General features: G+C 41.8%; 1 protein-coding gene across 3 annotated transcripts in view; it reads left to right on the plus strand.

The window, feature by feature from the left end:
* Positions 1-23931, plus strand: part of MICU2 (mitochondrial calcium uptake 2) — a 74611-nt gene that overhangs the window by 34436 nt on the left and 16244 nt on the right. Inside the window, exons 1-6 of one of the 3 annotated variants that reach the window (XM_088668284.1) lie at positions 2578-2792; positions 4334-4481; positions 10111-10142; positions 10254-10329; positions 14223-14270; positions 21100-21182. In XM_088668284.1, coding sequence (XP_088524410.1) covers positions 4358-4481; positions 10111-10142; positions 10254-10329; positions 14223-14270; positions 21100-21182 — 363 coding nt within the window. In that variant the 5' untranslated portion in view covers positions 2578-2792; positions 4334-4357. Of the gene's footprint in view, positions 1-2577; positions 2793-4014; positions 4057-4333; positions 4482-10110; positions 10143-10253; positions 10330-14222; positions 14271-21099; positions 21183-23931 lie in introns of those variants that run through there. The other 2 variants (XM_088668283.1, XM_035114701.3) reach the window with 2 other exon arrangements.

Genomic DNA, 23931 nt, shown 5'->3' on the forward strand with positions numbered 1-23931 from the left:
AGGAAGGGAATTGTAAAAATATGGACAAGGAAATAGCACTGCAAAAAACAGGAAAATGCTAGAGGAAAAATTAAATGAGCAGACACCAAGCACTTAAGATGGATTACAAAATGGATCCAAATGCATGAAACTTATTTTCCACAGCTCCTTGTGAACATCACATTATTAATAACTAACAAGGTGCTTAACACATTATTTATGGTACGTGTTAAGATTTGAAGAAACAAATGTGTAAAGCCTTTTTATTCTGTTCCTTTTCTAGAACTAAATGGCCTATGATTAAGATCCATTGTTCTCTGAGATACATTTTATAGGCTTAACAGAGGATTGTTGTGGGGGGAAGCACATTGTGTATGTGCTGTTATAGCCGCCTCAGGCCAGGTTTCCTACGCAGACCAAAATGAGGAAAGCCATTGTCTCTCCCCCCCTTCAAATAAAATCAATTAACCTAAGAAGATTAATAGCTCAAATTAAAAAATACACTTACAGAGAAAACAGCTGCCTTGCAGTATGTTACTGTGCCAGCCCCAGAGTATTTGTGTGTTCAAAATGCTCAGACATAAATTGCTTCCTTGCAGCTGATCAGTTGCCACGTCAATAGAAGGGGAAGACACTTGCGTCACTTGAGACTTCTTTGAAGTGATTCAACCCTAATACACCATTAACTATTAGAGATCTGCCATTAACATTCCCAGTTAACACTGTATGTCTAACATAAAACCACAAAAGCAGCTACATCCAGTGTTAAGGTTGAAACCCCATCCTTCATTAATTCGGTTGGTTCCTTGCTATTGTGGAACATCGGATAGGTGGGAACGCCCTTGCTGTATGTAGACACAATAAAGGAACAAAAGTCATTAGCTGAAATTCTACCCTTAACATTAACTGAACACATTTCACTGTAGAGTAATGGTTTTTTTTTCTAGTATATTGTTTTTAAGATTGGTTGATGTTCAGTCTTAATTATCCTTATAGAAGTATTCTTTAAAAGATCCTTTTTGCTACCAGTCCTTGAAATAACTCTGTTTTTTTATAGTGAATGGAAGGAGCTTTTATTAATTAGTATGCAATATCAACTCTGTTTTTTAGCTTTCAGCTATTTGCCATTGCACTTGCCTTATAGCATTGACACTTGAAGCACTGCCATTGATGTGGCATTCAGAGTAGGAGGTTAGCTTGAGTAGTTCAGAGTATGCTGTATTGCTGTGGCATTGAATATTATGTTGCTGTGGATACACTGAATAAAAGCCAGTATGGGTAATTTATTTTAGAAGGCAAGACAGGCTGCTGAGGAAAAACCTCTACATTGGCTGACCATATGCTGGACATAAATTGTTGAATTCTTTTCAGTGTGTGATCTATATTTGGCTAAGGATAAAGAAGACTGGCCTCTTAGTTGCTCTAAAAGCAAGAAGAGGTAAGAAATCCACTGGATTTCTTAGTAGTCTGAGGCAATGCTTTTAAGGGTTTTATTCCAATTTGGTTTTTCCATAATTAATTTCCAGCCCTTCACAATTATTATTCAAGTCTTCAGTAAAGTAGCAAACTAATTAGGCTTTTATAGTTCCTTCTGTTTTCATACAACTTGGTCCATCTCAGACATTAACAAATCTCTTGTTTAAAGCTTTGATAAACAATAAAGAAAAATGATGTGATACTATTTTGTTTGTAATAATTAAGCGAGATATTCTTGTGGATGGACTGTTGACACATTTCAGAATACTTCTGATCTGCATTCAAGTGCTGCATAGCGGTTAGGATGAGATATATTAAATACTAATATTCGAATGCAACGTTGTGTCAGAATTTCAAAGCAATCGGTGAAGAACTTTTGGAGATTTAAGATTTTGAACAAACAAACATTTACATTTTAATTTATATAGATGAAAATAGAATTGAACTTTTAATACTTGGCACTTCCAGCTGAATAGAATTACACAACAATTGCAGTAGATAAAAGAGCATGTGTGTTTTGGAAGGGGAAAATGTGAATCCTATTTATCTTGGAGATAATTCAAGATACAGTAAAAGTTTTTTAAAGCAACAACAACAACAATCTGACTTGTTTTATTTTGCTGCTTTATAATGAAAGCAAGTTTTTTGACTGGCAAAAACTGATACAAATATGCTGTATAAATCTGAATAATCCCACTTCTTTCACGTGAGACCATATTTAATCGCACTCCCACAGCACACTAACCTAATCAGCATTCCCAGGCACACATGTACGCCAGTTTGTTTTGTTTTTGTTTTTTGCCCAAATGGGTTTGTGCAGTTACAAATAATTTTTTCCACCCCTGAACAGGTGCAGTGTCCTAGATTTTATAGTTGTTATAACAAATTGGCTTATTAAAAAGGTGTAAGATGTCTAACATAAAATGGGAACATTTGGAGCACTTTAGTCCTGTTCTAAGTTCTAAGATTTCATTCCACTTCTACCTTAAATATGCACTTAAGCATCTTACTAAAACTTCTGAAAGATCAGTAACAGTTTATCACTTTGAGAAAAATATGAAAGGATAGAAGATATCTCCAGAAGCAGTGGAAAAAACTAAGTTCTTTCCATTTTTTCTTCAGCTTTTTATTATCACATTCCTCATCAAAGACAAGCAGCCGTTTACAAGAATTCTGCTTTAAACAGTCCAAAACAGTGTCATTAATGTTGGCTATAAATGCCTTGTGACAAAGTGAAATGCGATAACTCTTCGTGGGTTTTGGTGTCTCAATATCCATAACCACTAGCCAGAAGATTTCAAAGCTCCTCAGGCTGCAAGCAGCTCCTTGGTGTTAAGGCCAGTTATTATTATTATTATTATTATTATTATTATTATTATTATTGCTGCTGCTGCTGCTTTAGTTTCTGAGCAGAATACTAGACAGTGGCTTGGACTGCAATCTTATGCACACTTCACTGGAATTATAGTTTTTTGGAAGCATTGCTTTGCTAGTTAATAATTTGGATTTTTAATTTTAAAAAAACCCCATCTGTTCTTAAGCGATATGCGCAAAAAAAGACATGTTTTTAAAAAGCTTGGCATAAGTTGCACATGCAGGTTGCACTACATTTCCACCTCTGCAAAATTTGTAAATGTCACACAAGAATCAACTACACTGTTGATTTATTTTCATGCTGCTGTGTGGCATGACTTCCAGGTACCAACTGTTTGGCCATTGTAAGTGGCATAGATGAAAGGAACTCCTATCCATTGGGGATTGAAGTTGAATTTGAGAGAGGTTTTTGTATTTTACCTCTGTTTTAGGATAGAGTTGAGGAGGGAGGGAGGGTGGCACAAACAAAAATTATCATGGGGAGGGTGAATACAAGACAAAGGACTTTGCCAGCCCATTGTCATTTTCACCTTCTAGCTTTACCTTCTCCCCATTTTTCCTTGTCTAATCTAATGGAGACTAGATCAAAACACCAGGAAGAGCTGTTCAACAGTAGAACGGACTCCCTCAAAAGGTTGTGGACTCTCCTTCATTGGAGGTTTTTAAGCAGAGGTTGGATGGCCATCTGTTGTGGATGCTTCAGTTGAGATTCCTGAATTGCAATTTGATATGAATTCTGAAGTTTTATAACTTACAAGTATTAGTGTTTTTCCTGATAACTAAAGCGGCATTCATAAAATCTTGTTTAGGAAGGAAAATACATAATCACAAGTCCCAAATATGGGACTAGATGAATGATATTCACAAACTGAAGCAAATGACTTCCTGCAACAGAATATTTATACCATATTTTCAAATACACCTAAGTGGATAAAAACACTTTGCATATTAACAACTCTGATCTTTTGTGTTAGAGATGCAATGTAATGTGGTGTATAGTTCTTGGCACTTAGCCCTGAAGGATAATTATATAAAAAAATTCCTTCCAGTAGCACCTTAGAGACCAACTAAGTTTGTCATTGGTATGAGCTTTTGTGTGCATGCACACTTCTTCAGATGCACATGAAAGCTCATACCAATGACAAACTTAGTTGGTCTCTAAGGTGCTACTGGAAGGATTTTTTTTATTTTGTTTCGAGTATGGCAGACCAACACGGCTACCTACCTGTAACTAGGATAATTATATATTACTGGTTTTTAACTTCGCATATCTTAAAACTGGGGTGGGAAAACTCAAGCCCCCAGTTGGATTTGGGATTTGAACTGGGACCACGCACAATTTTGCAAACTGCTGTGGAAAGTCCCCTCAGTTTCAAAAATGATTTGCTGCTGCAAAATGGGGAGGAATGCTGCTTGACAAAAGAACTTTAGTTTGTTAACTCATGGCTGGTGATTGTGACAGTCTGCAAGTTTAACTGTGTGCTACTTTCTCCCTCTATTGCAGAAGGAGGGTAATGTCGATGAAGAGATGGCGGAAAAGCTGTCCATCCGAAAGCAACGTTTTATGCAGTTTGCTTCCTTGGAATATGAAGGCGAATATTACATGACTCCAAGGGACTTCCTGTTTTCAGTGATGTTTGACAAATCGAGACGTAAGTTTCTGGAGGGTTTTTGTTTGTTTGTTTCAACTCTGTTAAATGGCTTAATTTGTGAGTTGTTATTCTTATTGTGAGGCTTCAGATTTTTCAAAGCAGGAAATCTCTTTGCAGAATCATTTAGTCCAGGGTTTTTCCAACATGGGGACTGGAGATTGCCAGTGAGCCTCAGCCCTCCTTTGGGCAGCCCTCGGCATTGTACCTCATTGCATGGCCGTGATACAGCCTATTGATTGAACTGATTACAGCAGCTCCCAGCGGGCTCAGAACATGGGTTCTGGAGAGGGAGAGGGAAGTAACTAGAGAGAAATGCAGGGTTGAGGCTAAACCATGCAATGTTGTGGGGACAACAGGAAAGAGATGAAACTGGCAGTGACCAACCAAGTGTGAGGGAAGGGTGAGAAAGAACACAAGGTATAAAGAATGAGGCTGAGGAAGGGGGAGAATTCCCATGTGAGAATTGGGAAGACTCACTTCTTTGTATGTGGATTGAAGATTAAAGTATAGCCAGTGCTTCTCTTCCTTCTCCTTCTCTTTTTCTTTTTCTCTTTTCTTGTTTTCCCCCTCTCTCCTCTCTCTTTCTTGTCTTTTTGATTCCATTTGTTTTAGATATTGTTTTATTGCATTGTGAAAACTTTAATAAAAATCTTTGCGGGGAAAGGAAGTATAAAGGAGGGATGGGCTGAGGAAGAGGGAAAGATAAGCTCCTGGGGTTTCTGCTGCACTGTCTGGCCCTGCCACTTCACATACATACCGTGTTTCCCCCTTTTTAAGACACCGTCTTATAACTTTTTTCCCTCAAAAAAACACGGGGTGTCTTATTTTCGGTGGGGTGTCTTAATTTTGCCCGACTTCATTCTGCATCCCTCCACACTGCCCACGATTCTTCTGCCCTGGGGTCAACTCACAAACCCCCCAGCTTCTCTTCTGCCTTCATCCAGGAGTCTTTTCCAACGCTCCAAGCTGCAGCCGCCAGTTCCGGGCGGCGGGGAGGCAGACCTCCTTGACCGGACCAGACGGAGGCCGCTGGCTCAGGCGTTCCGCCCGGCCCGACAGGGCGCTCCAAGCGCTCGGCGCTGCGGAGTGCTTGGTGCGCTTGGCGCTGCAGCCGCCAGTTCCGGGCGGCGAGGAGGCAGGCCTCCAAGACTGGGCCAGGCAGAGGCCGCTGGCTCAGGCGCTCCGCCCAGCCCGACAGGGCGCTCCAAGCGCTCAGCACTGCAGCCTCCAGTTCCGGGCGGCGGGGAGGCAGACCTCCTTGGCCGAGCCAGGCGGAGGCTGCTGGCTCAGGCGTTCCGCCCGGCCCGACAGGGCGCTCCAAGCGCTTGGCGCTGCGGAGCGCTTGGTGTGCTCGGTGCTGCAGCCGCCAGTTCCGGGCGGCGGGGAGGCAGACCTCCTTGGCCGGGCCAGGTGGAGGCTGCTGGCTCAGGCACTCCGCCTGGCCCGAACGGCGCTGCGTAGCGCTCGGCATGCTCCACGCGTAGGGAGAACGAGGAGCTTTCGGCTTGGCTTTCCGTCTCGGAAAACTTCACCAGGGAGTGGGGAACTGGCAGCGAGGAGCCTTCCCAGACGCAAACGCCAGAGGGAAACGGAGCTTCCCTGTTTCTCTGCGCTACTGCTGCTGCTGTGGTCGCCGTCTCCTCCTCCTCCCGCTTCAGCAGCCCTTGCCGCGGCTTCCCACCTTGGCGCGCACTGGCCTCGCCAGCAGCCACGCACGCACGCACGCTACCATCCCTCCGCACGTTTTCCCGGTCTCAGCCTCGGTGCTGGAATTCCCCCGTCTTCGCCCAGTGAACTGCCGGAGCAGCAGCAGCTGTTCCCATTAACGGGCTGCTCCCCCATTCCGGCCGCAAGCAACGAGCTTCTCTCTCTTTCCTCCTGCTGCTTGTGCCCTTGGTGCTCCGTGCGGCACTGCTGCACGCTTTATCAGTGCTGCAGCAGCCGCCGCCGCTTCCGGGCACCGACCCGACCCGGCAGGCTTCCTCCTGTTGCGGCCGGTGTGCTGGGTCCCGCTAGCTGGCTGGGGTGCTCGGTGGTCTTGCTCCGCGCGGCGCGGAAGTATGGCTTATTTTCGGGGTATGTCTTATAGTTCTCAAATGCTTAAAAACCCTGCCATGTCTTACTTTATGACTACGTATTAAAAAGGGGGAAACACGGTACTCACAACTACCTTGAGGCACATGTGAGGGAGAGAGGGAAATAAAGTGACACGTTTTCCACAGAACATGCTGTGCATGCAAAAGGTCCCAGGCTCAATTCCTATCTGGTAAAGGACTCCTGCCTAAAATACTGCAGAGCTGCTGCCAGCCACTGGGGAATACAAGTGGGAAATGCATGCAAGTGGGATTTATAGTTCTAATTTGCCTGGTGTTGCCCTACCTAAATAATAGGTAAAGAAAACTTCAAGTTACAGAAAAATTCAGGGAAAGAATTAACACCTTCCTCTTCTCATTTGGCATTCTGACTTCATCACTAATAGTTGGATGGGGATTCTGATTGTTCAAAAGGTTTTTCTTCTAAGCATCCTTTGTCACTTGTAAGCTCTTTCTAGCTGCATGGAAATAATGTGTGTAAGCTCAACGCAAAAGTACACTAGTTTAATCCATCGCCATTATAATACTACTAATTCAGCACTGATGTCAAGTTTAATTTGGAACATTAGTGCAGGGAGATGATAGATGGCAGAAAAGTCTATTGTTAAAATTTATATGGCAAAAGACCACACCTACCTACAGCAGTATAAAGCTGAAATATTTACTCTTGACGTGGGTGTAATTGTCGGCTAACACTTACTCTCTTGACCTGTGGAAAATCATTTTTGCTTGTATGTGCACCTTTACGTTTAAGGCCGGAAATGGCCCATTGCCCGTAACAAAATGTACCTGTACCTGGTTGGTGCTTCATCGTTCTTCTGTTTAAAAACCATATAATGGAATCTCCAAGAAAGGTGGGGATGTTTTGAAAAACATTCAGTTTTATTTCCTGAGCCAAAATTCCATCGCAGGCTTGGAAGATCTGAGGCTTGAAGTAGTTTCCATTCTTTCATGCACATAACAATTAAAAGAGGGGGGGGGGAATCAACATTGTATTTTAGAGCGTTGAAGGTTACATTTTATTGCAGTAAAAAAGATGGTGAAACTTGGCCTTCAGTTTGCATGAGTGAAGATGGTAAAATTGTAGAAAAGTTGAGTCTTTCGCCGAACCTACTTGATTTCAATCCCCAGATGCATTCCAAGATTATAAATTGATTCCCAGTACTTCTACTGTGTAATGGAATGCTGCAGTAAAATGTCACGCCAGATAGCTTTCACATACCCTTTGCATTCAGGAACTAGGAATACTGTGGAAAAGACACAGTGGAAGAACTTTTTTTCTCTCCTTTATCCCCACCTGAAAAAATGCCTCATTAAACCGGCTGAAGTTTTAAAATGCATTTATTCTACAGCAGTCTCACTGAGTCAGTGGCACTGCTTTGGAGTAGTAATATTTATAACTCGCTGCTGAAATCTCTTGCTTCGAGTCGTAGCTTTTTTCTCCTCTGTCACATGTCCATAAATCTCACATATCAAGCTGTTTTATTGGGTTTTCTAGCACCCATAATCTTTTGTGTAACTGATTCTGCCTCTTATTGTCTAGTACCCTTTCCCTGAAATCATTCCAGTGTTCAGAGTCAAGTTGCTCCCCTCCTGTGTTGTTCCTGCACTTACAGGACCCTGGACACCATTAAAGCAACTGAAGGGTTGAAGCCCAGCTGAGTTGTAAATGTGCTCATGGGTGTTCTGATGTAAGTGTATCCAGAAGGCATGTGGAATCAGAACAGAGGGCTTCACAATGGGCTGCATTATTCTCGACAGTCTTGTGAATATTGATAGCAGCCTGGTTAAGATCACATTCTGCCCAACTCTCCCAACACTGCATCATACTTCTAGTGCAAGGGTTGGGCATATTCCCTCACAAGCAATCTTCCAGGACCTTCATGCCAGGAGTGGGCAGGGCCATCTGCAAAAGTGAACAGAGCAGCAGATGCAGCATTCCTGCCACACACGAGCCAGAAGGTTCTACAAATCTCCCACATTGCTAGGTAGCTCAGTTGGTTAGAGCATGGTGCTGACCACACCAAGGGCACAGGTTCAATCCCCATACGGGGCAGCTGCATATTCCTGCACTGCACTTTGGCTAGATGATCCTCAGGGTCCCTTCCAGCTCTGTAATTCTGTGATCCTGGCAAGAAAGAACCTTCATCAACAGGTTCCAGAGCCAGGCAAAAGCATTGGAGGAGAGCAAGCAGCAGTGAGGTTTAATGACTCTCTCAAGGCAAATCTTAAAAAATGTAGTTAGAAACACTGACAACTGGAAAACACTGGCCTGCGAGTGCTCCAATTGGTGAACAGCCTTTACCAAAGGTGCCATGGACTTTGAAGACGCTTGAACTCAGGACGAAAGGGGGAAACGTACTAAGAGGAAGGCACATTTGGCAAACCATCACCGTGACCAACTCCCGCCCAGAAACCTATGTCGCTGCTGTGGAAGGATGTGCGGATCCAGAATTGGCCTCCATAGTCACTTACAGATTCACTGTTAAGACCATGTTCAAAGAAGACAATATTATTCGGCTATAAGTGATTGCCAAAGAAGAAAGAAGAAGAAGAAGACTTCCAAATGTATCTCCATAGCCAAAGGTCAGGGAGGCTAGGAGATGTAGTCCAGCACATCTGGAAGGCAACAGGTTGCAGAAGGCAGAGGGACTTTCCAACTTCCCATTCATGAAAGACAAACCAAGCATGTCAGTATTTAAGCTTCCATCCCACCAGTGGCAAACGGTGCCACTTGGCTGCCCGGGGCAGCACCCCCTGGGGGGTGGGGCGTTGCTCTGCAGCGCGCATGTGTCCTGATGTCACGTGCAGTCTGTCCGGGTTGGCACTGCTGCTCTACTCGGCCGGCACGCTCGGCCAGTGGAGGAGGCGAGGGGCAGGCCAGGGGCCAGGGCGCTGCCCCCACGTGCTGCCCCCGCCAAACTGGAGCTAGGAGCTGCCCGGCCCCTACGCCCCTCCCTTGCTACGTGCCTGCATCCCACATGATTTACCTAGGTCTCACTCATTGCATTGGCACTACTGCATCAGTGAAGGAGGAGAGAGGAGCGCCCCATCATGCCTAAGGAAGGGGAGGATATAAAAACAAAGCATGATGGGCCATGGGTTGCCACATCATTGCCATTTGGTCCTGCTGCCCCCAAAGGCAAACACTTTTTGCAGTGATGGTCTTTTACTGTAACCTGCAATGATAAGTCTTTTGTTGCCCCATGGTGACTGCTTTTTGTTATCTGGTTCTGTGCACAATAGGTGATGCAATAAGTAGAAAGTTAAGTTAATAAAAAGGATAAGAAATACCTAAAAGTTTTATTTTATTTTATTTTTGTTCGTATTGCAGGAACATTTGAACAGGCTGTTCCTATTAGTTTTGAACACTGTGCTTTCCTGAGCATTGTGGGAATTAGAATATTTTGAAGTTGGCAGTTTGGTTCTGTTTCATATTACTTCCATTTTCCCCATAAAAGAATCTGAAGAAATGCCACAGAACTTGATCAAAGTTTTGACTTGCAGATGATTGAGTGATTTTTTTTCTTTTACAGGTAAAACTTTAGCCAAGAAACTGACAAAAAAGGTAAGCAAAGTGCTCCTGCTGTTTTTCAAGAGAACACTTGTTCTTTCTGCTACTTGTTTTAATGGATTCCTGTTTCACGACTAACTTGGTATTTATTTTGTTTGTTCAAAGGAGGTAGATTCGACTCTAGGAAATGTTGCAAAGACTAAACCAGGGCCAACTTTTTTTAGAGACCTCGGAGATAAAGGTAATGACTTAAGTCATTAGTGGAATTTGTTTGTAAGGGAACACTGTTCATTTTTAAAGATGAATTCCCAGGGTCTGGAAATGCTTAGTGATCTGTGCAGGCTGAAATGAATTATTTCTTTAGGTATTGTAGCTGTTTGTAAGATTGGGAATGTAAGTTTAGGAAGGGAGGCATATTTACAAATTCATTAGATTACCCAAAAAAAGCTCTGGTTAGCAAGCAGGGAGACATGAAAGTCTATTGTTCATGGTTTTTTAAAGGAAACCAGGATGGCGGAGAGCAATAATTCAAAAAATCATTTTTGAAGTGTACTATAGGAAACCATGGGATCCGTTAGGGTTCCCCGGGCTACATTTACATTGGGGTATCGTTAAATTGAGCTCTGCTGCATGCATTGACTAGCTGGTACTAGAGAAGATCTGCATGGCAATGTGCTCCAAAAGACTTGGGTGCCTTTGATTTGACATCCCATGGCCAGTGACTAAACTGTGGCTTGCATACATTACTTTTATATGCAAAGCATAGCTGTCACAACCCAGAGAAGGTTGTGAAATTCCGCCAGAAAAGGGGTGGGGGCAAGTGGTCGAGAGGGTGGATGGATCATCAGTTCTGCTAATAGCAGGAGATGATCCATATCTTCAACATAGCATCTATTTCAGGATCTGCCAACCCAACCCAAACAGCACAGAGGGAATGTACCCTGTATTGAGAAGAAGGTGCATAACAGCTTGCACACAAAAAACATGAAACACATAAACATGCCCTTGATCCTATGTTGTTTGATCTGAAGGAAAACCAAAAGCTAGGAATTAGGGCCCCTTTAGGGAAAGACAACATGTCCTGTTACTACATGGACACAAGCAGGGAGAACATTTGTTTATGTCCATAGCTCTTCTAATTCCAGCTTACATGTTCTTAAGACTTGTGTGAATCTGTGATCTTTGTACAGGCTTAACATTTCCGTAGGATCCTTGGTTATCTTCAGTTACGGTGATGATATTCCACTTTATTGAGCTGCTTATTTGAAAGGTAGAGATATTGCATGGAATCACCTAAAAGCGTAGTTTATTTATTCAGCACTTTTAAAATGGATTTGGGCTCCCCCTCCCACCCCCTCACTAAGCCACTTCACTGTTATCTAATTCTGAGGCTTCACTATTTAAACTTTATGGATTTTTCAAAGTGGGGAATCTTTATTTCTAAGCATCTAGAAGAAGCTGGGAATCCACAGCTTTCAAACGCACAGTTCAGATTGCCTTCCCTCACCCCATACCAATACCTTATCAAGAACATGAACTTTCATTGGATTTTAGTTGAAGACAATTATGCCTCCTAGTGCAATGTCTGTAACTCCCCATTTTATCATTTACTGTTAATTTTGTATTTTGTGTGTATCTAAAAAAATTGATAATTGCAAGTATAAACGTCACAATTATTAATCCTCTTTGTTAGAAGTTAGAAGAAAATAATTACACTCAAATTAAAAGACTGCCTGGTTCATGTGTGCTGCATCATCACCATCTCACTGTGTTGAAGTTCTGTAATTTTTAATTCTGATCACATAGATATGTGATTCTTTTCTTTTGTATGATTGCACCTTTATAATCTTCAAACAAAATAAATTATGTTTGCTTTTTTGAAATAAAGCACATTCCAGAAAGGAATTCCGTTTAACATTGGATAGAATTCTCTGGCAGGCCTATGGAACAGCTAAGTAAAAACTGTGATGAACTATTATGAAATTGAGTCCACAGTAAAAATATGCTTCGAGTCAGCCAGATGTATGTTGACAATAATAGGATCAACCACAGACAGAAAAAATGTAAAATATCTTGTGACTTTCAAAAAAACCCCAAACAAATCCTTAAGTAGGTTTAGTAAAAGAATTATTTGCACAACTTTTCTGAAAATAGGCTATTGCAGTGTTGTACTTTCAAAATGCAAATAGCAAGAGAACCCACACTATGAAGTGTAAAACAGTATTTATTTCATTTAAAGGAAATGAATTCAAAAGGTTGGGAGCCATGTGGAAACTGGTTATAAGCTTACAACATATCACCTGCTCCATGTGGGTGATGTAGTTGTCTTTAACCACTCACTGGCGCATTTAAACCCAAGTTTTACAATTGGTTACTTTGGGGCTTATTTGTTTATTATTTCCATTTCTGAATCTCTTCCTCTGAAACATATTGAAGTGATTTAACAATAAAAACAGCAACAATTAAAACATATATGAAACAATCAAAACAACTGCATATATAAAACCATTTCAAAACCAATACAGATAGAATCTAACCACAGCATGGTCCTGAGGAGTGCTATATTTCAGTTGAGGCACAGGTTCAAATTCAGGCTCGGCAATGGCCAAAATTCCTATCGCCTTTTGCTTCCATTCCAATCCTGTGAAATGGAACTGACTGTATTCAGTTGCCTCACCCAGTTGTAAGGAAAAGTCAGGAAACTCAAATTAAAAGCAACAGAGTAATAGATGCGCTTTAAGCATTGCAGGACCACCATGGGAGGCTCTCTTCCTTGGGTTCATCCCACTGCACTTGTGTCATGTTGAGAAACCCACAGCTATGAGCCAGGTTCCCCAGAGTACTGGAGAAAGACCCTAGCTATCAGCCCTGCTTTTGAAATGGTGTATACGGAAACATTACATGGTTATCGTTGGAGCGACACAGAGAAAAGTTGTTTCCACCATGCAGACATAACATTTTAATATTCCCCGTAATCTGAAATAGATGAGTAGCCACTTTGATTCCTCCTGCTTCTGGACAGTGCTAGCGCTGAGACAGACACAGCAGTGCTACACAGCACACTGCAAGTTCTTAGAACGCTACCTATCTTAGAACGCTACCTATCTAAATTCAGTTTAGAGCACAGTAAGCGGGAATATTTTTTTACGAGTCATAAGGAAGGCTGCTTGCCTATCAATTTGCTAAATGTAAATTAGCGAAATGGCTTCCCTGTAGATAATGGAGTTAAAACATCTGCTTTTAACAGGTTCTTCCATTATGCAGGATGGTATTTGGCTCACATGTTAAAAGTAGCCTGATTATTTTTTTTAAGTTACTTATATGAGGCCACTCTAAAAAAAAAAAGAAATCCTCAAAGTGCTCTTACAGGACAGGAGGGATGCTTCAGATTCTTTTGTTGAAACCATACTTCTTTATATACTTCTCTATCTTTAGCTGGCATGTTGCTATTTTGACACTGTCGCATCTTTGTGTTTGTTCAGGCTGTTCGTTTAAGTCGGCCTTTCAAAGGGAGGTGGTGGAATTTTCCTTTAAAAAAGGAAGGGGGGAAACACTTTCACCTTGCAGAAAGGACGTGTTCAGACTTTTTTTTTTTTTAAAGTGAAGCCTCTTCTTGGCTCTGGGCCCAGCAGCCCTATCAGTGCAATCTAGCAGCTTGGCAGCTTTGTGTTGCCATATTCCCCTTGAGACTTAGAGAAAATCTGGTCTTCGCTTTTCCAAGACTGCCAAGGGATGAAATACTTTGATCCTTCAGAGTAACGTTAGAGTAGCTCTCCTCCCAGGTACTAAATATGACAAAGCACACTTAATTTATTCATCCTTCGTATAAACACAGAATATTTTCTGCGAAAATCCAAAGATTTAGTGCGGACCTTTTATTAATGCCAAATAAACCCAAGTCTCTTAATGAGACATCAACATGACGGGGGATTGTAGAATAAGAAGTTCACTGCCAGAGCACTAGAATGGGGAACAGAAACATCTGACTTGAATGATAAATAATAGTGACTACCTCCTTTATTTGTTACGCAGAGTTGAATGGAATAATCTTTACAAAAGTGGTTGATTACGCAAGCCACATTAGTATCCTGATTCTGAATTCTGTAATTTTCACATTTTACTGTTTTGTTTCAGGATTGATCTCCTACACAGAGTACCTCTTTTTGCTGACAATACTCACAAGTAAGTATTTTGATAGTTAGCTGTACATTGTAGTATGAAAGAATCACTATTACTAGCTTCCATGTCACTAGTGAATTTTCTTATAACATAAAAATCCAACTTCAAAGTTCAGTCAATAAATTACTTGCAAGAGTAGCAATGAGTGAAACAACCTTCCCCCTCCATTCTTCTGAAATTGGAACAGCTTGGTACAGACTAAACAATTTCCACGCATACTGGGAAATGATTTGCCTTATTCCAGGGAAATGTGGGGCAGGGTGGGTGTTTCAACAGGATCTGATTTAACTCTAGAAATATGACAAGGCTGTGTACTTCTGTTAAGCACCCATTTACCTACCATTCTCCCAAGCTCCTTCCTCCACCCACCTGCTTACCTTGCAGCTGCTATAGCTCTGGTGGTGGCAGCAGGAGGGGAGAAAGAGGGGGAGATCCTCCCCCACCCTCACCCCACGTGCCTGACACTGAGATACAAACAGCACCGAGACTGAAACTCTAGGAAACGGTAAGGGAAAAGGAAAGGGCTTGACACTCACAGGTCGATGGGAGTGGCAAGGTAGAAAGAGCTTGGGAACCACAGTGCTCACTTCGTACATCAGGCCTGCATTTTGAGCTGCACCAGCATCCAGCCACCCCACCCTTTTCTTCCCCTTTCCCCAGAATGCCTCTAGGCTCACATGGGTCTAGAGGAAAGGAGGAGGGTGAGGCAGCTGGAAACCTGTGTCTTGGCTTCCTGCCATCCCCTGGAACTCCAAAGGAAAGGAAAAGGGACTGTGTTGCTGCCTGGTAAACTTGGAACTTGGGCAACAACGGGGCATGTGTGTCTATTTTCCTGCAATTTTTTTAGGGTGCACATTTTGCTTGGGTTTTGCACATGTTTGTTTAGGGTAGGGGTGTTTTGCCTGCTTTGAGATGATATTGGTTGAGAGAGCATTTGGGAATTGGGTGGGTATGTCCAAACTGAACAATTTCTAAACACAATCCACACAAGTTGTGCAAACTAAAATCCCATGTCTATGCAGAGTCTCCATGATCTGCTACAGAAAATAGTGTTCTGCTAGGTAGCTGCAAAGACAGTAGTTCCTGTCTTTGGCATGAACTCAAAAGTTGACTCGCCAAACCATGAGATGAGTTGGTCTGAATTTTCTCGTGTCTATGCCCCCATCAATCCCTAGGTCTCAGCAGCTTTTTTTGAGTTGTACTGTCATGCTTTTTCTTTTAATTCACAAACTTCTGTGCACCTAAGGAGTTCCCATGACATACAGGTATGCAGAAATCACTGTCTACCTTATATTTGGCTGGCTGTGTTTCATTTCCAAATTTAAATGCATGTGGCCACCAAAGCTTGCTATTCGAAGGAATATACGTATCATATAATGCAATGCATACCCAAGGACCATTGGAATTGTATCACAAATGTTCTAGCATCTCTAGAGCAGGTATCTCATTTTTAATGACAACGTGTCCTCCTTCCTTCTTTAACTTTTTGTTTCACCTTTAATGTTATCTAATACTATTTGTCTTACCCATTTTTCTCACTATTCATTCGGATAAGCAGCTGAATTCCAGAAAAGTCTGTGTGCTTACTGATTTTGATAGTCACCCATATCACTTTACTACCTAGCCTTGTACTACAAAATGAAATACAGTGGTGCCTCGCAAGATGAAAGTAATTCATTCCATGAGTCGCTTCGTCTTGCTATAATTTCATCATGGAAAGCGCGGCTTGCCGCGGCAAAAAACAAAAAAAACCTCCCAAAAACTTCGTCTTGCGAAGTGCGTCCATAGAAAACTTCGTCTTGCGAAGCGCAGAAAACATCGCAAAACGCTTTCGTCTTGCGAGGTACCACTGTGCAGCAGTTGAAGGATATTGAGTAGGAACTGTTGTTGTTGGCATCCATCTGTCTGAGGACAATGGAGTGCACCTTCGGGGGTAAAGTCAAACTGCTGCGTTAGCAACACCAGGGTGCAACATGGAGGCCCTGCACTGCCCAGATGAGAAGCCCCCCCCCCCCAGGCCCGGCTCTAGGGGTAGTCTCCTTGGCGCCAGGGGCACCAGGCCGGCAGGAGGGCGCTGCACGCTGCGCCCGCCCACCAGGGCGGGGGCGCCGGAGCGATCTCCACGCCACGGCGCCCGACCGGCTTAAGACAGCCCCCCCCCCACTCAGTGATGTGGTCCAAAGGAAAGCAGAGCAATACATTTGGCACCAGATTGGCTGCAAGAGTTGCTGGAAGGCCCACAAGGCAGAGAAGGTTTAGGATCAGAGATTATCTTCTCCTAGATGGGCTTCCGCATGTTCTATAACAACATGAGTGGAAGTGTTACAAATTACTGTGAAGAACCACTGAGATAGTTGCACACCAATCTCCATGGTTCTGCAGCATATCCAGTCCTGTTTGTGAATGTGTGGCCGTTGGTCAGATAATTTGGACTGTGAAACAGAAGGGCTGTCTAAAGCTCTTCTGACATGAAATATTGGTAGGTAGATGCTCCTTAGGGCTATTATTTTTAGGCTGGCTGAGACTTCGAGTTTGCAGTTTTAATTACTCTTGAGTCATGTTTTGAAGGTTACTGAACAGCTATAAAAACTTAAGGATTTTGTTTTTGTTGGCTTTTGTAAAATGAAAGCTGAGATTCTGGGGAATCACTAAGTGGCCAAATCAAAATGTGGGAGAATTATGCAACCACATAAACATGTTTTACAAGGGTCTTTGTAAAGTGTCACTATAAAGCCGATACATATATGAAATATATTCCCTTTTTCCTTAATAGTACTGACCTTCCATATCTTGTATTAAGAAAGGAGCGCAAATCCGCCTCTCTGTCATATCACACTAAGCCTTTATAAACCTCTTTTCCTGAAAACTGCAGTAATTTGTTTATTTATGTAATTATTAAAGTGTTTGTAATCCAGATTTTCATAAAAGTATATGAGTCTGACCAAACTGCGGGAGGCAGTGGAAGACAGGAGTGCCTGGCGTGCTCTGGTCCATGGGGTCATGAAGAGTCTGACACGACTAAACGACTAAACAACAACAACATATTGAAGTGGTATACGACATACAAAGTTGTAATACGATCAGAGAAAGCGTCTATAAAAGTAACATTTAAAGCATCAATAAATGCTGGTTGGTTAACAAGAGAAATTCATATTGCAGAGGACCAGCTAAACAATGCAGTTTTCAGAAGACGTCTAAAAGAAGGCAGGGATGGTTCCTTGCAAACTTTGTTTTCTACCATCTAAAAAAGAATGTCTTGCTTTTTACAGTAAAGTGCCTTTTTCTGATAGATTGTAATATTGTTGTGAATAACCATTGCTTGTTTCAAAATGAGCAGTTATGGAAATGGATATGACGAAATAGACAATGGGTAGTTTAAAACAGCTTTGAAAATGATGCCAGTTTTCACAGGTTACTTATGCAGCTGAACAATCAGGCTGCAGCAAAGGGAGAGCAGGGCCATTCCATTGACTCTGCCGAAAGGGCAGTCCCAATCTGGTTCCTTCTCTCCCTGAACTGTTTCCATTCCTGCTGGTCATTATAAGAACTACTGTTTAACTTTCAGAGCTGGTGCTCAGATTATCTTTCTTCCTTCCCTTTTATCTCTCTTTCCCCCCTTTTTTGCCATGTGGATTGTATTTCTCTGAGCAGGAACTGACTTGCTTTTATTGATCATACATAAACTGGTTTGGGAGCATTCTTGGCTGATGTGCAGGGTACAGATTCTTCAAACAAAGAACACGAGGTTCGGTGTTGTCACCCTCGCTCTTGTGATTTTTCCAGGGTTGACACTGGGAGCAGTTCTTTGACTTGCATGGTACCTCTCTGCCTCTTTCCCACTCCCTTAAGAAGAACTCCCTGACCTTGTGAGAGGCAGTGTGCATTCTTTCCATCTCTTTCAAGGCCAGGAAGACCCTGGGTTACAATAATTTAAAATATTATGTTAAAAATAGTTTTTAAAACTTGCAATTACAAAGAAAAAAACACAATCACAAAAAACAGGGTACGTTCTAAAAATATTTATCTCAGGTGTCAAGAGACGGGGCAAAGAGGTGCATCAGTGAAGATATAATATTTCACAAAAGAATAGTAATCTGCAGCTAGACAGAAATTCTTACCTAAGGCAAATTTAATTGTGTGGGGTGTTTTGGATGGACGTCATTGACCAAGGAAGTCCACAAACATTGCACCTTCTTAATGTGCATTTATATTTGCTAGATAGAAACATTCCTGTTGCAGCACCAGTTTTCCCATGTAGTGATTTAGGAATGAAGCAGCCGTCATTTGCCATTTAGCACCAACGTGTATTGAGTGCTGTTGGAACTTGTGCTATGAGGTCGCAAACGATGCTGCGTTGAAGAAGTGGAAACCAAGTGGCATCAAAGCAAACTCTTTCCCACCCTTTTTCAAAGGACTGGATGATATTATTTCCTTGGTATTTCAAATTGATTGAATGTCAAACACAAAGGAGCCTCTGTCTGTGGAGGAAAATCCATTGCTCCTATTGTGTTAAGTTATCATATCCATCATTTTGAAAGAAAATGTCAGCAGGTGCTAGTATCTCCATCTTCATCTAACAGGTTTCCCATTTCAATTCGTTCTTGGTGCTTCGTAGCTCTCAAGTATATTTATGAAACCTTAGTTTATTAGACGCTACTAGATTATTCAAAGCAGCTGCCGCGCTCTGCTTTTTATATCCACATCCCACAGAATCACCTCGGCATTAAGTGAGGTTTTGGGCCTCACTTTTGAACTTGCTGTTTCTGTTTTAATGGTGGTTAAAAAGCAATCTTGCATGCCCAACACAGTTACAGTGAACAGGATTTTGAGAAGACTGCTTTGGACTCTCCTCAGCACCACCTAGTTGATACTATTCCTTTCCTTTTCTGTGTTAAGTAAGCTGTTCCAATCGATAGCTGGCTTTTCTTCTTTATGTTTTTTGCAGTCATTGGGAAATGGAAAGGTTCCTGCACTGTAGTAGGTCCTCGTTGTGGTTGGATGCCATTAGTATGAGGACCATAGCTGCCAAGTTATCCCTTTTTTTAAGGGATTTTCCCTTATGCTGAATAGGCTTCCTCGCGAGAAAAGGGAAAACTTGGCAGCTATGATGAGGACCCTTTCTGCTCTCAGGAAGAGGTGCATCCCCAAAAGGCCGACTGCCCTACATCCACTAGAACAAGCAAGAATTTCCTAGGAAGGGGAAAATTTGAGGCCCTGCTTCATTTCCGAGTAGAGGAGGATTAACACGTTCCCTACTCTGAAGGAAATGCTAAACCACTGGACCTCATAGCTGAATAATTTTGTGGAAAGGTTAGTCTGGCCCTGCATTTACATCTATATTGCAAATAGACCCGTTTTAGTATTTTGAGGAAGCCGGAGGTTCTTTCCATAGATAGCATCCAAAGGTAACTTCCACAAATAGTCATTGTGAGTGTCTGAAACTCACATGTTAGAGTTATTGTCTGTGTAATTAAAAGCAAGTGCATTGAGCTTTTTCTTTGAACCTCAGTTATTTTATAAATACATACCATTGGAGTTGCATCATATCAGATAAGAGTGTCATCTTGTGAGCTGTATGAGCAGCTTTAGCTCCTATGTATTACGCGGGGCTAGCTTCTTATCAGCCTGTTGCAACAGATGGTATGCATCACTTTGGAATAAATCATTCTGCTTTTATTCTCCAGTGACATTATAGGCTACATTCACATTATTACTGACTCAAAGAATACTTAGTAAAATGTTTAGAACGAAGCATTCCACTCGGAAGAAATCAGCTGTCTCCCAAATGGATTCCTCCTTCAAGGTTAGCACACTGTGACAGTGCTGTTTGAAATATTTATTGATCATTCATGAACGATAGTTACCTGCTCAAAATTCTGGCGATTTGAACGTCATCTAATCAGACTTCTTAAAAGAGACAAGATCCCTCACAAACATTCCAAACACTTTATCAGGCACTTGAATAGTATACAAGAAAGCTATAGCAACTATTTAGGATCAATTTAGGTATACAGGGCTGAGGTCTTTTAGGGCTTTCAAGGTCAGCCAAACACTTTGAATGGAGCTCGGAAACGTACTGGGAGCCAATATAGATCCTTTAGATCTTTCCAAGTCTTGTTTCTCTAGTTGCTGCTGCTGTGACATTACTGTAGAAATCGCTGCTGTGACATTGGCTCAGTTTAGACATCCCATTTCTGATTTTTTCAAACCATGATTTGAAGATCCACTTTTTAATTAGCAACATGCTGGTTTGCCTAATTAGGACTTCACCCACCATGCACCTCCCCTATAAACTGTATTTAAGCCAGACTTCTTGGAGTGCAACTACCAGAAACTCGTATCAGTTAACTTTAGTTTTAGTATTTATGTACTTCAGCCTAAATTGGTGTGTGTGTGTTTTTAATATTGAATTTATTCTGCATTTGCTAAATTGTTGATTTTTGTTATTTTGAATCTGTTGACATGCTCTGTATTCTTTATATTTGTATTTCCAGTGTTTTCTGTTTTGATGCTTTGAATGTTTGTTGTGAGCCGCTTTGGGCACAGCTCATTGTGGAAAAGCAGCATATAAGTAAAACCAACCAACCAATGAGTCAGTGCGCTTTCACAATAGCAGAGATTGAATCGGTCAACTTTTCCTTTTTAAGTTCACAGTGTCTCTCCACTAGCTTCAGAACACCTTCGCACATGCTTATATAGTTAACTATGGATCCTCTGCCTTCATATGAAACTGGAAGCATCTGCCCATTTATGAGGAACTGGAGTAGCAGGGCAGCATTATCTTACATGTAAAGTATTTATGAATAAATCTGTATGCTATGATTCATTGCAGAACCACAGACTGGATTTCATATTGCTTTTAAAATGTTGGATGCAGACGGGAATGAACATTTAGAGAAAAAGGAATTTTTTAAGGTATGGATGACAATATTTTAAACCCCCCCCCCATTTTTTTAATTTATGGAATTACCATACAACTTACACATGTAAAGTGCAGTTGATCAAGACTATTCCTTCCTCATCTGCTTTGTACACAAGAGATCATGTCTTCACTAGAACAACTGAGGAAATTAAAACTTTTTGCAACCCTTTTTCATCGAAGTTCTGAGTTAAATCAAGAACATTTTTTGCAACCAGATTTCCTATTTTTACATTTGGATACAGGTGGCAATGAACTTATAGCAAACCTGCTGTTCCTTAACTAACATGGTTGGTCAAGAACAGTGCTTTGGTGTCAAAAGCTAGGATTAAGAGTTTATTAAATTTTAAAACTACAATTATTTATATATGTGGAATATATCTACCCATACAAGCAAAACTGCAGAACATCCATCACTAGAGAGAGGCTTCCATTGTAGAAATGGAAAGAGAAGGTATATTTAGCCTTTTTATTATGAATACTATGAAATGCACACTTGAGGTCAAAGTCAAATGTGCAAGCCTTTTTAATTTGAATAGAAGATAATGTGTTTTGCTCTTGAGACCATCTGGAGAGGGGATGGAGCTACTTCAGTTTCAGTGCCAAAAAGAAATGCAACAACTGTGATGGAATCAACCCTTAAGGTACCTAACAGGCTTCCTGGCAGCAGAAGAAAATGGTTCCCTCCCAGGTTCAGATGAAGGTAGGGCAGATTATGAATGACTTGGAAGGAAAATCCTTGTATAGCCATGACTCCTTGCCTCACCTTACTAGCGCTTTTGCCCTAGCTGTAAATGGCAGCTGCTAGTGCGTTGGTACATTTCTGTCACATGCCCCCCGTTCCCTTGTTTAGTCATCTTTCAACAGTATTAAAGGTTGGGATAAATAGAGGAAATAATGCCCTATCCCTCCCCTCCCCCCAGCTTGCCTTGCCTGAACAAACAGACTACGGCTGGGTGGTCTTGCTGCATGCACTACTAGGAAAAGGGCCGCTGTGTTCAGTGTTGGGTTTCAGTGTGCACCAACTCTAATGACTGGACAGGGCCAGGTGCAAACTATTTAGGGGAAATAGTGCCATTTCAATCCTGACCTGCCAAAACGATCACCTGGTGTTGGCATGAGGAATCGGAGATGAGGGTTAAGGATGATAAAGCAGCAGGCTTTGGGAGCATCACATTATTCGAAGGGAAAGTTATGTGCTGCTTGTCTCCCAGTGATAAACGTACTTTTAAAAGCACCTCTCCTAAGCAACTCCTAAATCCTCTGCTTTCTATCTCTATCCATGCTGTAACCGTAAATAATAAGTCGCTTGTTTTTTTTTTTTTTTGCTGTCCATTTGAGGACTGTTGCTAACATCTCTGGAAGGTAGGTGAGCTTTGCAGTGTGCTGTGCTAAATCTCTTGCTAGAAACCCAGCCTCTGAAGAGATTTGTGAGTACATGTAATTACAAATGTTTCCGAAAGAGAGGTTGCTGCCAGGAGACTTATAGAGATTTATAGTAAGCTGCAAATGGATTTATTTATTTGCTGGAGACCTTATTTTTGGATCTGAACTTGTTAAAGAATGGTATGACACAAAATTGTCAGGTCATACTTAGATCATTAAAAAGATGCATAAGCAAAACAAAACACCAGAGTGCTTTGGGAGCATGTATTTCACATGCACTCTCTTAATGCACCTTGTGAAACTGTCTTATATCGAGTCAAACAATTGGTTCGCCTAGCACAGTTCTTACTCTGAATGGGAGCTGCAGTCAAAGGTCTCCAGGCCCTTCCCTGCTTTGCTGCCCGAGAATCCTTAGCTAGAAGTGCCAGGGATTGAATTTGGGACATTCTGCATGAGCAAGCATATGAGCTGCCATTGAGCCTTGTAGATGTCAGTATTATTATAGCACCTTTCAAGTGCAAAGGGTGAGATGGAGAGAACAAAGCTTCGCAAACTCATGGCTGAAGCAAGGTTTGGACCAGAGACTTCCTGATGCACTCTAACAGTCACAGTATTACACCCATTTAAAAACTTGACCTCTATGTTAGAAGAAATTACTTCTTTAAAATTGCCTCCAAAGGCTTATGTGTTCTTACTCTGCTTTGGTCCCATTTTTATGTATTTTTGTGCATATTTCATGATTTCTGAAAACTTAGCAGTCAGAAGTCAGTCCTTCCGTTCCCAACTTCTCCCTGCATTTCCCATGAAAAGCCTTTCCCTGAGAGTTGAAGGCCCTCCTGAACAGCATGGCCAATTCTGTGAGCATTTGAAGTAGGAGTAGGGCAAATGAAACACCCAATATTGGAGAGAAGGGAGGAGAAAGATTGGTTGCAGCGGAGGATTCCATTCATGCAATCTGCTCGTGGTTATTCAGCCAGAAAGCTTGTATCAAAAATGATGAGTGTGTTTATCCCCACTACAGCATACCCATTTCTCCAAAACAAACTAAAGAAAATCCCCACAATAGTGAACAGGTTGGGGAAAAGTAGGCAAACTATCCCCATCCCCATTAACTCTCCTGGCCTATCACCCACTATTTCGACACATAGCACAAAACCGCCAGATAAAAACTTGGCAAGCCAAAGGCCTACACTGTCTAAAAGACTTCTACAAAAACAACAAACCCATACCAATACAAGAGATACAAGACAAACTAGGGGACACCCAAATACCTTGGCTAACACACCATCAACTACATGCCTTCTTAAACAATCCAGCAGTAAAATCAGCAGACACTAGACCCTTGACCACCTTCAAAAA

Source organism: Zootoca vivipara, chromosome 4, assembly GCF_965207765.1.
Source record: "Zootoca vivipara chromosome 4, rZooViv2.hap1.1, whole genome shotgun sequence".
NCBI lineage: Eukaryota > Metazoa > Chordata > Lepidosauria > Squamata > Lacertidae > Zootoca > Zootoca vivipara.